At 31.9% G+C, this 19063-nt stretch overlaps 3 protein-coding genes across 4 annotated transcripts; all 3 read left to right on the top strand.

Moving 5' to 3' along the window:
* The first annotated feature begins 10901 nt into the window (after positions 1-10901).
* On the top strand, positions 10902-12314 carry LOC141724877 (protein PLANT CADMIUM RESISTANCE 2-like). 2 transcript variants are annotated; one of them, XM_074527167.1, is made up of 4 exons: positions 10902-11312; positions 11495-11566; positions 11694-11906; positions 11981-12314. In XM_074527167.1, exons 1-4 carry the CDS (start codon positions 11144-11146, stop codon positions 12058-12060), a joined length of 534 nt encoding a protein of 177 aa, XP_074383268.1. In that variant the 5' UTR covers positions 10902-11143; the 3' UTR covers positions 12061-12314. The 2 variants fall into 2 exon arrangements, with proteins under 2 accessions (XP_074383268.1, XP_074383269.1); XM_074527168.1 differs by having other exon boundaries at positions 11182-11312; positions 11536-11566.
* A 167-nt stretch (positions 12315-12481) lies between these two features.
* On the top strand, positions 12482-14142 carry LOC141724876 (F-box protein SKIP28). The gene is made up of 2 exons (XM_074527166.1): positions 12482-13151; positions 13438-14142. Exons 1-2 carry the CDS (start codon positions 12789-12791, stop codon positions 14029-14031), a joined length of 957 nt encoding a protein of 318 aa, XP_074383267.1. The 5' UTR covers positions 12482-12788; the 3' UTR covers positions 14032-14142.
* Positions 14143-18166: 4024 nt separating this feature from the next.
* On the top strand, positions 18167-18778 carry LOC141660743 (uncharacterized). The gene has a single exon (XM_074467732.1). The coding sequence runs from the start codon at positions 18167-18169 to the stop codon at positions 18776-18778; it is 612 nt and encodes a 203-aa protein (XP_074323833.1).
* The last annotated feature ends 285 nt before the right edge of the window (positions 18779-19063 follow it).

Raw genomic sequence — 19063 nt, 5'->3', positions numbered from 1 at the left:
GAGCAACACTGGATTGCAATGCGATTAAAATATCAGGGGTGTATAGCGAAGTCAATATGTTTCTTTATTTCTCTATCTCTCTCTTTCTTTTCTTCCCTCTATCTTTCTCTCTATTCTTCTTTCTCGCAATCAGTAAAGCGATTCTATTGAGGAATTGGTCAAAAGAGGTGAATGGAACAGTGGTGCACGGTGAAGCTCCTATAAAAGTTTTATTATACAAAGAATACAAGATTTATTTGAGATTATGGAAATTGAGGTTATTTGAAAATGGAAAGTTGGTTAGAAAACCCTTAGTGCTTTCTTCTGCTGATTCCGAGGACGGAATCCTTATAAGGTGGGTAGATTGTAATATCCCATATTTTCAAATATTATCATTATTATTATTTGGAATTATTTATGTGATTTTATGTGAATTTTGGTGAATTATCTGATAAGTGGAATTGATGTTTGGATGTTTATATGTGATATTATTTGAGTATTTGAATTATTATATGTTCAGATTAAAATATAGATAATTGGGGTATTTTCTGGTAATTTAGGGATCGTTTCCGTTTTTCAAAAATCAAACGGACCGGGACCCCACCGGGATGTTAAACCCCACAAAATCTGTGCTTTTATTTTTATAAAATTATACGTGTTTCAAATATCCCGTATTGTTGTATTTTTGCAGTATTCGCGAATTTTAGGAAATTTCGATACAAACCTTATATTGTATCGCTTTAAAAATTATTCCCCCGTAATTAGTATTTTTGGGACCTAATTATTTTAAAAAGGGGATAAAAACACCCTTAATTAATTTTTGGGGATATAATTTCTGTAGATATAAATAGCTGCAGAATTTTCATTTTATTTATTTTATTTTCATAAAAAATTCAGAAAATACAAAGAAACCAAGAACATTTTTGGGGGTATGATTTTGTTCTTCACAAAGATTTGATGATTCTGGGAGTTCTAGGAATCCAAATTGGGTGTTCTACATATCAAATTGATCGTCTTGAAGAGCCCGTTCTATTGGTATCAATTTCATAAACCGAGGTGTAGTATTCTGTGAATTCGATTTTTCTAGTTTATTGTCTAAATTCGTTTTTGATGTTAGAAGTATTGTTTGATGATTTGGTTGATTTATAATCGTTCCTGGGATTACAAGGAGTAGTTTAGCATCTTATTTCATTAATTTTGATTACGATTTGAGTAAGTTCGAGTTCAAAATTTTTCTGATTTTTCAAGTCGATTTCTTGAAGTTGTTGTGATGTTCTTGATGATTTTGAGGCTATGAATAGATTAGACGTGTCACAAGCTTTGATTGGGTACCAAAATCATTGATTTTGGTTTAGAATTGAGTGATTTTGATGTTTGCCGGTTGTTCGCCGGAGTTGTTCGAGGTCGTCGGGATTAATGGCCATTTTGGCCGGATTTTGAGTTCTGCAATTTCGTTTTTCTTGCTGTTGACACCGTGATGTTGCTGAGTTGATGTGGGACTGATTCGGCTTTAAAATTTATAATGACAGAGCCGTTTTTGGCTGTAACTAGACTCGCCGGAGTCCGGCCAAACGCCGCCGGAATCTGGGCAATTTCCAGAAACCGGCCGGTGTTCAACCCGGACCCGGTTGGTTCCTGGTGACCCGGTCTTTTGACCCGGGTTCAATCTGTTTTCCCCAATTCAAAAATCCAGAAATCTGTTTGTGCAGATTTTCTTTTAATAATAATTCAAAATTCTTTTATTAATTACAAAAATTCATTTGTTTAATTTTGAAATTCATTATTTATTATTCTGAAAATTTATTTTAATTCAAAAATAAATCTGATTTATTTTATTAATTAATTTTAGTTAGTTTTAATTATTTTAATTAATCAATTAATTTAATATTAATTGATTAATTAACTTAATTAATTATTAATTGATTTTAAATTGATTTAATAAATAGATTTAATTATTTAAAATTGATTTAAAAATTCTGAAAAATAGTTTCGAGCTTTAAAATATTATTTTAAATTATTTTCCAAGCTCGATAATTCTTATAAAATTATTTTAGGGTGTTCGAGCCCTATTATTTAATTATTAAATGATTCGGAGATCGTTTTTATTCCGAAAAATGTTCAAAAATTCATAATAAATCAACCGTTCGTCTGTTTAATACGAAACGAACGCCTCTAGACTCAGAAAAATATTCCGCTTTCATTAAAAATACTTTCGAGACCGAAATCATTTTGTTTCGAAAGGTCGCTTGTTTTACAAGTTATTCTGAGTCGATTATTGATATATAAATCACATTTTTGATCTGATTTCAGTTTTAAACATATCGAGTCGACCCTCCTGATGAACCGAGTCATATGTGATATGAATTATGTGATATATGAGTTATGTGCTTATGTGTTATGTGAATTAGGTGTGTATGTGGATCAAGGGTCCTATGTTTGTCTGTTATATTTATGTGAGGGTCATAAGAATCTTGTGTTGGATTATTTCTTTTATGTGCGGGCTATCGTATGGGTAGACGATAGGCTTTTGACGCGTAGTTCGTCGAGTGGTTATCGATTAGACAATTAAAGTTCTATATTTTAATTATAGATGCGGATCATTCGAGTTGATCAAGACAAGATGTTGGATAAAGAGTGAGATGGAATGAAATTGGATAAACTGGCTTCTAGAAATTGCAGGAGCGGCATATCAGTCAAGTGTTGAAAAGAAGGACGGTGATGTTTTAAGACAGAATGTCAGAATAGATGTGGTTTTGCGAGTGTGACTAACTGCTTAAAACCCAAAGGCAAGTACCCTAACCTCACTTATCATTCAAGTGACGTTTAATTCGATTCATATTATGCAAGTACCCCTGACTTCACTTATTGTTCAAGTGACGTTATTTCGAATCATATTATGCAAGTATTGTTTTCCCTATTCTCTGTTCGGAATAGATAAATGTTTTACATATCGCTGAATTAAATAATTCTGTTTATGCAAATACTCATCTGCTATTCTATATTCAGAATAGTTAAGTGATTTTACTTATCCAATTTCTGGATTTATAAATGTTTTGGATTTTGAGAAAAGTGATTTGGTTGTGAATATTCCTACCCAAGTTAATGGGGGAATAAAATTATTTCGGGTGTCGAGTATTATGACCCCTTTTCAATAAAAGGTTTTGAGATTTGATGGTTACTGGTAGCGTAAGAGGCCGAGGCACCGGTCCAGCGTGAGCTATTATACGGAAGTGCAATACAGAAGTGTAATATCTTACAAGGCTAGTTATGCCTTTTTCTGGCGCCCTATAGGTACCGTATGTCTTCGGGATACGGGTAGTACCTATATTTACGGTATACTGCGGGATACCGGTGCTGTTTCATGACTGATCATCAGGAACAGCATAGTGCATAATTTGGTTCCAATCGAAATTATTATATTGATTTTGACATCTTACAAGGAATGATTTATTAAGTATTTTATTTTTGGATAAAAGATGAAATGTGGTTTTGATTCAGTTTCTTATTTTGAGTATACTTAGTTTGTTGTTAAATATCAAAGATGGTATTAGTACAGATGATTGGTGTTGACTTCAGTATGGAATGTTGTGAGCATCAAAGTTCGTATTGATATCTAATTTGATATGACAACAAAATAAGTATTAATCTCAAGAATTCGGTTTTGAGTAAAGTTTATGATTCAATCCATAATCATTGTTTCATGTTATTGTGGTTTACGATATTTCCGTAAACACTGTTTTACGAGTTTTATTCTCGTTATGATTCAAAGTATTGCTGAAGCACGTCGCTGGAAAATATAAAAAGGGTTTTTGAATACAATTAAGGAATCAATTCTGAGATTCCTCAACTAAAATTTTATGATTCAGCAATTATGATTTCTAAATGATCTGCACTGATGCAGATGTTAGTTTTTTTTATCAAAATGACCCGATATTTACTATAATGAACTTGCTGAGCATTTCTTTCGCTCATACTTGCCTGTTTTTAAATTTAACCTCCAGTGAGGATTAGCTTGCTGTTTAGCCGTGTAATTCGAGGAAGCAAGAAGAAGCTCTTGGAAGGTGGTTGGTCCAGGGTTTGCGGACTAGTGTAAGTTTTATTATGTAAAGTTGTTTATATTATATTATAGTTTTGTATTTTATTTGGGCCTAGTATACTTCATTTCGAAGTTATACTAGTGGGTTTAGTTTTGAGTTGGAATTTATTGAAAAGAGATTTAAAAGAAAGTGAAAAATTTATTTGTGAAATTTGGAATTCTTGTTTCTAGAACTGTAACCTTAAAAGATCTTGGATTAGTTTGGGGTCATTTATGTTAAATATCTTCCGCTGGCATTTATTTATTGATTTAATAGATTATTTTGGATTGAGGTTTTATAGTGACGACCAAATCCTCTGACCCCGGATTTGGGGGCGTGACACTTTTCCTACCCGAAATGATGCATGTGATATTAAGGAATTCTTTATTCTCTTTACTCATTGTTTTGACATGATATCCATTTCTGCGAATATCTTTAATACTTAATAAATTTCTTTGTGAGTTCGGAGAGAATAATGCATCATTTATATTAAATTTTGTTCACTCAGGTAACAAAAGACGAGCTCTTCCGGCGCCTTCGATTATACTTGTACTTCCGAAAATTGTATAGATATTACTTTTACATTTTTGTAGATGAGTAAAATATTTTTCATTTTTAAGAATGGTGTGAGTAGTTGCACTATCCACAAGACAAATATCTTCGTTTATTTTGTGATCAATGCGAGAATGAGAAATATCCATAGCACTTCAAATAAAAGTACATAGAATTAGTAACTTAATAATAGTAATCATAAAATCTCTTACACATAATAAAAAAAACTTTCATCCAAATAATTATTTATATCATATCTGTATTATTCATATTGCCGCTTCCTTCAGGGATTTCGTAAAAATCAGATGCATCTAAATGTGTCATATCAGAGGGGTTGTACTCGGGTCCTTCATTCTCGAAAGCTAAATTTACTTCAGCAATCTTTCCTTTCTCCTTCTGGGATGCTTTGTATAGGCCAGCTAAGTGCTTAGGCGTACGACAGGTACGCGACCAATGACCCTTCATATCGTATCTATAACAAATATTCTCAATATTTTTTTGCCCTCTCTTATCTTTCTCCACCTTTTCATCTTTTTACACAAATTTCGGCTTGTTATTTGATTTTCCTTGTTTACAAGGATAGTTGTTTCTTACTTGATTTCCTCGACCGTGTCCACAGCCACGTCCACGCCCAAAACTATAAGTTGCCACATTCACTTCAGGAAAAGGGCTAGAGCCAGGTGGCGAGACTCATGATTCTTATCAAAAGCTTGTTGTTTTGTTCAACAACAAGAAGACTAGAAATTAAATCTGAATATTTTGTTAAACCTTTTTCACGATATTGTTGCTGGAGGAGTACATTCGAGGAATGAAAAGTTGGATAAGTTTTTTCTAACATGTCCACGTCAATAATATTTTCTCTACAGAATTTTAGTTGGGAACTGATTTTAAAAAGCGCGGAGTTATATTCACTGACGGTTTTAAAATCTTGAAGCCTCAAATGCATCCAATCATATCGAGCTTTTGGAAGAATCATAGTCTTTTGATGATCACATCTATCTTTCAAATTTTTCCAAAGTTCAAGTGGATCTTTCACAGTAAGATATGCAGTTTTAAGTCCTTCGTGGAGATGACGGCGGAGAAATATCATCGCTTTTGCGCGGTTTGATTCAGATTCTTTGTTTCCCTCTTTAGTGGTGACTCCAAGACCTTGTGCGGCCAAATGAATTTCAATGTCTAGGATCCATGATAAATAATTCTCTCAGGTGATATCAAGAGTCTCAAATTCAAGTTTGGTGAAGTTTGCCATTCTTAGAAAAATAATCACAAAATTATATTATTATTATTTCAAACATGTATGTATATCTAATTTTACAAAAATAAAATTGTGATGTCTAAATACATGCATGTGAAGCTAAACAAATTATATATGCTAGAAAACTTATAATTATCATTGATGTGGGAAGAATAAAATATTTCCAGAGATTACCATATAATCTTTTGATGCCTATTATATAACAGGTGTCATATAATCCATAAACAACTTTCATCACTTGCATTCATGATTTAAAATGAAACTATACATTTACATAAATGCTTATAAACTAATAATTTTGTATATTTTGGGCACATTAAAATAAATTATTTTGGTAATTAATTAGTCTAACATATGATAAATCTTATAACTAGGTTTAACATTATGTACATATAAAACAAATTACAAGGTGGGATATATGCATGTAATTTTTTTTTATTATATGTCTAGTGCAAAGAAGTATAGTTACAAAAATGGACATATTCTGAATATATGTTTATATAAAGATATAATAACAAATCAAGTTATCTTAACATGAAAGACTACATACCTTAGGTGAGATAAATAAAGAAGATATGTAGGTGACTTCTTGTACGGTAAATGGCCTACAAACTTGTGAGATAAATAAATAAGATATGTAGGTGACTTCTTGTATGGTAAGTGCCCTCCAAACTTTTTAAGCAAATAGCAAATCGTGTTGATAACGTATTATAAATATAGTAATAGATACACCAAGAGAAGAAGAGAAAGAGAGAAGAAGAGAGAATATATTATTTTCAAGTGAGTTTACAAGCTCCATTTAGATGGCTATTTATAAGTGTATGATATATAAGATGCATGAACTTGATACATGAACTTGAGAAGTCAACGGACTCATATTTATGAAAGATCAAAAGATTAAACCTAGAATATTCTAGGATCATTCATTCATGACATTTAGAAAGTTGTAGGGACATCTATTCACAACAATGTATTATTTATAGAGTAAATTACAATTAATGTACCTGAAGTTTGCTGAATATGCACTTTGTGTACGTGTATTTTAATATCTAGTAAAAAGCATGCCAAAGTTGCTAGAATGCTGCAATTAGCATACCTCCGTGAACTTTGTGGTAACGCCGTCTATGAGCAATAAAAAAATGTGCCAAATAGGAGGGTAATCCAGTCATTTCTTAAGGAAGTAAAGTGTATGTGTATGAATGGTAGCAAAAAAACATAAAAATATTAATTTATTTTCTTCGGCGAATGATAATGGTGAAAATTAATTAATTTTAAATAAAATTCAAAGATATTCACTTACAACAATTTTAAGATCTAATAATTTAATATTTAACATTTTTTTCATCATTATTTTTTAAATTATTTTGGGGCTTAATTTTACAAGTTTTTTAAGTATATGTTTTAAAAATTGTACCTCGATACAATCAATCTCAACTGTAATCAAATGAAATCTCGAATACAACTGAATACAATTTTAATTATGTTTCAGAAAAAGTAAAAAAAAGTTGCATATCTTATTTGTTGCAACCGAAGTTGTACAAATATTTTCAGAATATAAAAAAATAAAAAAAAATTGTTTTTTATAATCTTTTTTTTTAATCATTAGAATTCTATTATTTTGGAATTTTTTTAGAAATGTTAAAATGTCGGGAGAGTAGAAAATATTAAAAATGGAAAATGGAAGAGGGTGTATTAGATAAACTAGCTTAAAACCCGTGCGATGCACAGACTGCACAAATTTTATTTTAATATTACATAATTTTAGAAAAAATACTTGAATTCAATTCTTAATTTTGTTCATTTAAAATTTTAAATGATATGAATTCATGATAATTATATAAGTAAACGTATATGTTCATAACTTTTTAGAACATTTAAATTTATTTAAAGTGATAACATTAGTAAGGAGAAAATAGTATTATAATGAAATTATTATTTTATTGAGGGTAAAAATATAATATCTCCATTATGTTGGTACCTTAAAAAACTATTATTTTAGCATGGTGATTACTTAATCGATTAAATATAATTCTATAAAAGATTTTTGAAAAAAGCAATATTACTGATTAAACGATATAGTTTTATTAAAAATTCTAAGTGTATTTAAAAATAAATTATGTTTTAAATAAAATTTGATTTTTTATTTCACATGAATACGATACCAATTATACTTGGTCTAATATTAATTTGATTTATCTCGGATCAGTGATTTACATTATTTTATTTTAGCCAGATGCCCAATACACTAACCAAATGAAACTATTTATTTTTAGTTTAATTTTAATTTTTTTTTAAATTCCGGATGAATAAGATAATTTTATTTTAGACTGAATAATTAGTATATATTTTTTTTGTTGGTCGAATTATATTTTTATTTTAGTTTTTGTTAATCTGAATCAATTGTATAATGTAATTTTTATCCTGGATAAATAAAATATTTTATTTTGTTTATCCAAGTTCATTAGTATAATTTTTTTAGGAGGATTGATAGTATTATTATTTTATCTTAGTCCGAGTCACATTATATATCAACCAAATCTTAAGAATTATATTTAGTTTGTATAAATTTAATTTAGCCCGAAGTAACAAATTAGAATGATATAGAACTCAATATAAATTAAAAGTTAAATTGGTAGAAGAAGTTGAATTTAATATATATTATAGTGATATAGAGTGCGATATAAAATAGAATTGAAATTGGTAAAGTAATAGAGGAAATTGACTTCAATATCAATTAAAATTAGAATTGATCGACCCAATAATTAGAGTTAGAACAATTAAGTAATGGTAATTAAGTAATTTTAGCAAGTACCGACCGACCGACTACCAAACTTTTAATGTTTGGTCTATTATAATATAATATAGATTTTTTCTGTCTCCATGCTGACCTATCTGGTCTTTGTATCTTGGTGTTCAATAAATGATTTGCGGGGCTCAAATTTACTAATGTCAGTTTTTCAAACAAAAATTGAACGAGAACAAAATGAATTATATCATAGACATGATAATAAAAATGGCACCAACAACAAACATACTTATTAATTTCACGGGGTACAAGGATTAAACAATAAATTATGACCTACTCATCAGTTCCCCGAAAATAGACGCGAAAAAATAGTTTCATACGAGTTTAGTATTAGTTTTGGTTTTATTATTAGGTACATAACACCCAAAACTAAAATACACGAAATAAATAAAATTTAAATAAATTATTAAATTATATGAATATATATTTTAAAATAATTTTTTTCATATATTATTATATAAAGTATATCCAAATTTAAATTTCAAAAGACTTAACCGCACTTGATTTTTTATTACTTATTAATTTAAAATTCGACTGCTAAAATTTAATATTATTTTTTTTTCTGTTTTAAAATTAAAACTATGTAAAAGGACACGGAATAAATAAACACGAACACAAAACGAATACTTAACGGATCATGTTTGAAATATATATTCGTAACACAAAACACGAAATTATACTCCATGAAAGTACACAAAACGAATGAATTTTCACCTCTAACCAAAGTAAATAACGAGAAGAACAATTACGAAATAAACAACAACATGATCACCTACAAAAATAGTGTTAGAAAACAAAAGAAGCCATATATATGTATTTGCTTTTACATAATGAATATATAAAAGTATATAATAAAAATATTGAATATCTTTATTATTAGATAAATTATCAAAAATACTAATTTTTCCATTTTTTTGCGACTTTACCATCTTCTATTTTTTTTATAAAATACGGAATTAATCAAAATCATGCTGATATGCAACTACTTGAATCGATTTTTTTGGTCACGCGTAGTTGCAGAAACTCGTTGAATTTTGCATCCAGTTGATTCCAGTTTCAAAAAATCATATTTTGCTAAATTTTTTTGGAAAATAGTATGTTTGCAAATAAAAAAGTATTTTTACAATTTTTTTTGAAAAATAATAGTTTTTTTGTAAAAAAAATTTGCAAGAATAATTAGACTTGAGTATTTTTCAAAAAATTAGAATAGAGTATTTTTCAAAAAAAAAACTCTTCTTATTATTAATTATATTGATTAAATAATAATATTTAATTGCTCAAACTATATATATATATATATACACACCCACCTACAATGAGCTTCATTTTATAATGATTTAAAACTGTTTTTTTATGTCCAAATATATTTTTATAATATTGAAATCATATTTATTGTTTAAATTTAAAGGTTCGTCTGGCCAAATACATACACGGACAGGAGCGAGATGTCTTTGCCCTGCTTCTTTCTTTATTTTATAAAGCACAGTAACGGAGTTAACTCCCATTTAAAGAAGTACACATTTTACATGACTTTCAAAACTTCAGCATAGCTTGATATTGAACTTTGGGTACACAAAATACATTTTTCCTAAACTCTAGATACACAATCTGCTTTTTACTCTTATTTATACGGTTTAAAGTTTGTATACAGAATGGGCCAATTAAGCTTAATTGTGGATTGGGCTGGCCACCCGGACATGATACATAAAATAAAATAAATTTTAAGCCCTGGCCATGACCTGCTCTGGCCTGTGTGTGTTTCTGCCACTGGTTGCGTCTCAAGTTGACGCAGAATTGTATACATTTCAAGCTTAGATTCATGACCTTTCTATAAAGAATTGTAGTCTTAATTGACTTTTCTCCGATCTTGACATAAACAATATACTACTAAATTTCTATCAAATTTTGTGAAAGCTTAATTGATAGGTCAGCTTCCTAAACGCATGACCTGGTCGATGTCTACCAAATAGAGGTCAGAATTTATAATTTTCAGAATAAAGACCAGTCGTAGACGCTATCCTATCTGGAACTAAAATAGATGGCGCAGATCGATTGGGACATTTGTTCATTTAACAAAATCAATCCTTGCATTGCATGTCTCTTTCCCACCAAAAATTAAGACCCGTAAGTTAATTAATTAATTAATTAATTAAATAAACCTAAATCATGTACGTACAAATTTGAATAAGGTTCATCTCATATTTCTCCATTGGAATGATTAGTAAGCCATGTTTAAAATGTCTTAAACAATTTTCCCAACCAATGAGGCAGAAAGTTTCAACGAAAGTGTATCAGCAAATATAAAGACTCTTCCTTATGATCGACTACTTCATTATGCTCAATTATTTAAAAAGATTGAACTATTGTTTTTCCAATAAGTTGAACTACATCATAAGTATACATTGATCTCCTCTCTGTCTATCTTGAAAATCTTACATACTACCAGCCAGCTTTAATCTGATCATATACAACATCATGTATTCCACGAACGCAAGTAACTACGAAAAGTCACCGCAGCCATCTGCACCACCAGCATATCAATATGGTCAGCCTCCTCCGATCACCGGAATTCCTCTGCAATACTCCTCCGAACCTGCCATGTGGTCTACCGGCCTTTTTGACTGCTTATCCGACTTTCCACAGTGTATGCATTTGTTTTCGGTTCATTTTTTATGTGAAATGCTTACGCGTTAGTCCCCTCACTTGAAAACTCATTTTTGGAAGTATTTAACAGGTTCAGAGGACTTAATATGTATGTCATGGTTAATAAATATTTGTTGAATCGTCTGTATATGTATCCCTATTATAATTCATTCCTTTCTACAGGTGTTGTAACATGTTGTTGTCCATGTATTTCTTTTGGACAGATTGCAGAAATTGTGGATAAAGGATCAACTTGTAAGTACATTTTATGAAAATATTAAAGTAAAATTCAAGGTCGTGTGTGTGTGTGTGTTTCATTTTGTATTACTCCAGAGAATAGAAATGGAAAAAAATGACGATATATGTTGGTGAATGAATGAAGCATGTGTTACAAGTGGAGCACTGTATGCACTGCTAGCATTAGTAAGCGGATGTGGATGCATGTACTCATGTTTTTATAGAACTAAGATGAGAAAACAATACATGTTGGAGGAAAGACCTTGCGGTGATTGTTTAGTTCACCTGTGTTGCGAGCCTTGCGCCTTGTGTCAAGAGCACCGTGAGCTGCGAATTCGTGGATTCGACATGTCTCTCGGTACTTATTTCCTTCACCATTATCGTTGTATGAATCTTTCACCATGCGTTTATTCATGATTTGGAATTGTATAGGATGGCAAGGGAACCTGGAGAGACAGAGTGGTGGAATGGCCATGGCACCTATTGTACCTCAGAGTGGAATGAGCAGATGAAGTGGGGCACCTACTTTACTTGACTAGGTGTTTTTTTTTTTTTTTTGCATTTATCAGCCCAATATGTTGTGCGCATTGTATCAAATCTATATACCACATTTTCCCTTTAATATTAAATTTCAATAGTACTCATTTGTATTTAAATACCCACATCAGATCTTCAAGTCAAGGAGTTTAATATGAAGATCATCTAGTGACAACGGTGTCATAATTTTATGTACTACTATAAGATTTGTTTATAATTCTTCTTCTTTTGAATTACTTTCAATGCAATTGCTTGTTCATCTGTTTTGGTACAGTAAAAGATAATTAGTTGGGAAAAAAAATTAGTTATACATGTTCCTAACAATCATCTAATATATGAAGTCAAGTTTCTTTGCCCTTCAACTAATATGATCATCTAATATATAAAATCAAGTTTTTTACCCTTCAATTAATATGATCCCGAAAGTAAAATTTTAACACTTGTTCCCGCCTGTACAGACAAGCGTCAATATATGAACAAATGTATCTTATCTTTTAAATAAATACGTAAGGATTTAAACCAGTTTTTAGTCCCACAAAAATAAAGGATAAGACATAAAGGAGAGGGAAACTTGTGGTAATGCTTCAACACAAAACCTCTGCTACTCTAAACAAAAACTAAATTTTCCCCTTTACCTAAAAAATTGTTTGACACAAAAAGAAAGAACTCATTTCAGATTTGAGTTTATACAATTAAAGAAAAGATGGACATGGAGATCCTACATACAGAAGACAAGAAGCTGTTACGGGAAGTTACAAGTCAGTCAAGTCCTCCAGGACCACCGCATGAAGCTATATTCCTTGTCTTGTCTCGCCTTCCCCTTTTCGAGCTTCTCACGATGAGTCTAGTTTGCAAATCACTCAAAGATGCTTTGGTTGATGATATATTGGTGTGGCTCGATATCTTCATTGACAAGCCTTTGAATTTTCGTGTTTCTGATCGTATTCTGATGGAAATTACATCGAAGGCTAGTGGTCGTCTTAAATCTTTGGCGCTCATAAATTGTCTCAGGATAACAGATGATGGTCTTCAAGCTGTCATAGCAAACAATCCTCTCATCAACCAGGTACTTATCTTCTTCTGTTTTACATGTTACATAGTTTTAAATGCATTAGAATTTTAAGTATGCAGGGAGGGAAACGTTAGGTTTCGAATCAATGATCTTTAGAGCTTTCGAATCTATACCAGGCTATCATTGGATCCTAGCTTATTTATCTTTAGCAGTATGATCAACTAAAAAACTGTAGTGGATAAGATATGACTGGTCTGGAATTCTTTTAACGAACAAATATTGTGAAACAGAGATTTAATATGACAAGCAAATTTGAAATTTGCTCACTTTGTTTTTGCAGCTCTATGTACCTGGATGCACCAGTTTAACAGCTGAAGGAATCATTAGAGTAGTCGAGATGTTAGTAGAGCACAGCAGGAAGCCGATGCGTTTAAAGATAAATGGTATCTACAACTTAAATAGTGAACACCTGGACACCATTCACACTCTAATTCAATTCAACCAAACACAGAAAAAGCAGACAAAACAGATGTACAACTTCTACCACAACAGGCACCAGTATCTGTTAAATTTTAAGGAAGAAAACGAAACTAATCCTGATATCGACATTGACACCTGTCCGAATTGCAGTGAAGTACGGATGGTGTTTGACTGCCCAGAGCAGATGTGCAGGAGGAAGAGAAAACCAAACCTGCTGAGTGTATGTCGTGGATGTCAATTTTGCATTCCAAGGTGTGAAGAGTGTGGCAGATGTGTCACAGATCCTGAGGAACGAGATGACGCCGAGGCAGCTTGCAATGATATTTTATGCATGGAGTGCTGGCTTCAGCTACCAAAATGTAATTTCTGTAATAAGCCGTATTGTAACCTACATGTTCAGCAGAAGCACAGTCTTTCAGAATCCTCTGGGTTCTTATGTGAAGCTTGTAATTGATCAAACTTCATATAATAGGTCCATAGATGGTGATATATAGTTAGCACTCTGCATATTTGTTACCTACAAAAGGCTTCAATTTTTAAATCTATTTTCATTACCAGTAACAAAGTAGTTTATTAGATGTCAGTAGTTTTACAATTTTCTGCCCTGTGATGCATTTTAGTTCACTTGAAATAATAAGCAAAAACAAAATTGCGGACAAGCAACGTACATATCAAACACCAGTTTCAAGAATACAAGCTCAAGCTGAAAAAATCGACTCTACCTACAATTTGACAGAGTGATACTCAACATGGTCTGATAGTTCAAATGACCTTATAATTGTACTTGCATTACGAGTCTAAGACTGATTTCGATGTTCAATTTGCAATGAGGACTTAACTTGGTTCATTAGTCAGACTAATAATATAATTTTACTTGCAGTACATGCATTACAAAGTTAATTTTTTAAGTTGACAAAAAATTATGTACGAGCTTTCTGTAATATCTCGATTTAAATAAGTCAATATTAAGTACATCAATTCCATTATTTTTAATTTAAATTCTTACTTGTTTTCAATGTATAGTTATGTTTGTGAACATGTATGTTTGCTTTTATTTAGAAGAAATGGAGTAGGCGTGGGAAATATAAGACATTTAATTTATTTTCGTGGACAATTGTACATTACTTCATTTGATCGTTTCAAATATTATAGTTTCTAAAATCGTTTATCTATAATACCTGATGACTGCTCCTTAATATTTATAGGTAAAAAACTTTATCCATGACCCAATTACTATATAATTTGCTATATCCATGGACTATCCAATTAACTTCAATTGACCCATCTTTCTATATGGTTATTATTTGAATTTCAAAAATAAAGTTATCTATGGAAAACAAATTTGAACAAAATAAATCATGCATGCCCCTCTCTCTCTCCCTCAGTCCAGAGATTACAATGCAGTTACACTGCTTCTGAAATAAAAAACTTTGCTTGAAGTTTACAATGCAATCTCAAGATATTGCTTCTAAACCTTGGTGGCTCCAGAACTGTTTTTGTTAGATTGTTTGATATTTTCCCTTGGTGGCTCTAACTGTTTGGTTAGATTGTTTGATGTTTTCATGATAGAAACGGTACAAGACATTCTTCTGATTATGTTCAATTTCAGGATTCAAGCGTGTTCGTGGACGTAATATTGAGAAAACCTTGAATCCATTTGATGCCTCGGGTGAACAAGGTATTAATTCTCATCATGATGCAGCATGTAAACATTTCCATATTTATTTTTAACTGATTTGTTGATTTTGTTGAACCAGATACAAAACATCGCGTTCGTGGGAGAAATGTCAATTATATTCTTTCAGACAGGACTAATCTCCAGCCTATAGAGAATGACCAGGCTAAATCCGTCAACAATGATAGATGTACCCTACTGCTTTTGGAATTTTTACACGATATCTCATGTGACCGCTGTTATGATTCCTTATAAGTTATGTTGGATACATTAATAAGTTTTTCTTTATTCTTTGTTTAGTTATACCCGGATCTAATCCACCAAGTTTGCGTGAAGATGCATTGTTACGAGCAGTTAGTGGCAAGGAGAATCAGAAACCAGATTTATTGTTTACCAAAGCCTCTTTCAGCTGTAACAATCCTAAGCAGAGCCAATGTATGTCGTGCACTTCAGATCATAAGAAACTCTATCCAAGATTCACTCTATGAATTTCCTTATAGCTAATGTGGTATATTTGTTACTTAAACAAGTACCAAACCTTCGCCGACCAAGCAATGTTTGTGGACGACGAAAGAAGTACATCTCAGCTGTGGTCCTCTACAAGCAATTAACGGTAACTTGACATATGAAATAAACTATCCTGAAAATTTATCGCAGAACAATCGTGTATATTATTACGCCTCATATTGTATAACTACTTTTGTATCAATCCTGACATGGATGCATGTAATCCTTTGCATCATTCTCATCTAACACCTCTATCAAGAGTTGATAACTTTAACAATGAATCAGAAGAATCAGGTTAGTCCACTCTGTGATGTTTGTGTTTATTTTTTAATGTAATATTAGTTTTTGTACCTATACCATATTGTGAACTTGAATCTATGTAATTGAAATTAAGTAACATACAAGCAAAGACTTTGCCATATTATTTATGTTCAAATATGGAGTCAACCAATTTAATACATAGAAATGTCTCAAAGAGCTTGGTAGAGTATATAGTTTTGGATTTACATGATACCCTGATTGGCAGGGTATGGAAGTGAAAATGAGGAAATTAGAAACAATTTACTACAAGATATTCCGGTTCAAATATGTAGTCAACCAATTTCTGGAGAAGACTGTATGCGTACGGTAAATTTAAGTAATCAGCCTCTGCCACGCCTGGTAAGCTTCCAAAACTTAGTATTCGGAATGTCGATACTGAAAGCTCACAATTCCCGTTGATCATGCAGATTCAGGCGACAGTGATTACCACCCCATTGGTAAGGACAGTTTATATACAAAACCTTTGTTAATGTCAAATCTCCACGACGTTGTGGTTGACACTGATTTCCAACCAAGTTTTGAACTTCTGGCTAACAACCGATGTGAGCTCAATACTGTTCCAATATCAAATCCCCACCTTACCCAGCCTGGTAAGCAATAATGACTGAGTATCTATTGAGAAAATGTTAAAGATTCTAGTTGCTAATATAAAATTCTTGATTGGAAATTAGATCAAAATAAGCAAGTGAGGGTATGTGGAAAGAATTACAGTTCCAAGGATCACAATGTATTCCGATCTACACTGCCACATAATACAAGTTTGAGCGAAACCATTTTAGACACTCCTGGAAGAAACACGTCACCTTTGGATGCTTTTTACACATCATGCACGGCTTGATAAATTATCAAGTGAACACGCCTTAGATACGTAAATTAAATGTTATTAACTGTCATAATTATGTTTGCTTTTTCAAATAAAAACAAAGTTAGTGTGCATGGCAAGAAACAACGCGCCAAAGAAACAGTAATATTCTGTAGTGCAGTGCCATCTTCATATACAGGATTATTCGATAATTTGATATACACTCCCGCTGGGAACAAATCACTTTCAGAATGTACTCAAACATCAGGTCAATGTTTGTAATAATTCTTTATTGAACAATAACTGTACAAACTATCTTAATCATAACTTGCCACCAATTTTTACATAATTGAACTAATATTCTATATCTCTAATTATTGATTTATTATAAGTTTTGTAGGTGATCACATATGTGGAGAAATATGTGCAAATCCTTAAACTCCGTGTGCACGTAAACTACAATCCATAGAGTTTTCAGGTGCGGTTCACATATATGTGCGTACATTAATCTTTACTATTAGATTGAGAAGCATTCAATATGTTTAGTTCACAAGTTTACAAACAATGTATTTGTTACAACATGTTAGATGAGAAAACTGGAAACTCCAGGAACATGTCAAAGTGATAAAAGTGTAGTCACATTTTCATTGCCTGCATCCAGTGTGCAGAAACGATCGCGAAAATCTCTTAACCCAGATGAATTACAAACTGGAGAACATCTAACCAAACAAGTTTGTGGTAGAATAAGTCCAGGTCCTTCGACGTTCGATATATCGTCCCTAAAAAGTACTTTTGAGCGAGGAGAAAGTTCAGGGTCTAAAAACTTACTATCTGACTTTAACATTGTTGATGATTTTGACAGCAGTGACAGTGACTGTTTATCTAGCGGTATGAATTTAGATTTCACAAACTACATACTAACCTGTGAATTCCATATATTTTTTTACATTTCTCACACTCTGATGAATTGTAATTTTTGTAAGTGACTGTGAGGATATTAATATAGATTTATCTGACAATACTATGCCTAAGTGGAGTGAGTACCTTGATGTTGGTGCTCCTGATAAAATTTGTTCAAAATATCAGGTGATCATGTGGAATCAAGAAAGGAACAATAAATCTGCACCCAGAAAGTCTCCAACTTTTTCTCTTTGTTGTAAAAATGGTCAGATAACTCTTGATAAAGAAAAGCAACCTCCTGAATCTCTTGCTACACTCCTTAGTGGTGGATCCCGTTTTAGGCATTTCAAGTAAAATATTAGAATATACAACTGTATGTTTACGATGTCTTTCACCGGAGAAAAAATTGATCATAGTATCAATCATGGCGGTGCTCCTTATTATTTCAAGGTCAAAGGTGTAAATTACCACAATATAGGAAGCTTTGTACCACCTGACGGTGTGATCCCCAAATTTTATCAACTCTACATATATGACACCGAAGATGAAGTTAACAACAGAATAAACACCATTAAAGGAGGAAGTGATTCCGTTGATGAGGGTATCGTACAGTCTTTGTTAGAAATGTTGGATGAACCTAATCGTTTGGTCAAAGATTTTCGTATGGCACGTGAATGGATTCAACAGAATGCAGTTGATGAATTCAGATTGGTTCTAATAGCTTTTTCTTCAGCATCTGGTCAACCTGACCATATTGGCCCATCAAATGAAGTTGCCGGATTGATTGTCACAGACGACTATGCAAGAGGATGCATGGATACAATAATCCATTCAAGGACCAATGGATTGGAGAGGATATATGAAAACGATCCACAATTTATGCAACTACAATATCTTCTTCTTTTTCCTCATGGAGATATTGGATTTTACCGTCAAATCCCAGCAAATAGAACTAATAAAAAAACAGTCCAAACAGACTCAGTTTGTAGAAAATGAAGATCCAGATGAAATGGGAGATAACGAATTCATCACGATGAAAGAGTAATACAATTATAAACTTATGATTCGACCTTCAAAAGGTATATTCTTTATCTGCACTTTGTTTTAGTACATATTCTTTAATATTCTCTCAAATTTACAAAGAATCAAGCATTTAATCACGAGTCTACAGGTTTGACTCCACATCTCGGAGGCCGTTTATGGAAGCAATATGTGGTGGATGCATTTATAGCGATGGAGCAATACAAACTTGACTGGATCAGAGATAATTAGACTACGATT

The sequence above is a fragment of the Apium graveolens genome, chromosome 5 (genome assembly GCF_009905375.1).
Source record: "Apium graveolens cultivar Ventura chromosome 5, ASM990537v1, whole genome shotgun sequence".
NCBI classification, from domain to species: Eukaryota; Viridiplantae; Streptophyta; class Magnoliopsida; order Apiales; family Apiaceae; genus Apium; species Apium graveolens.
This window is presented reverse-complemented; position numbering and strand designations above follow the sequence as displayed.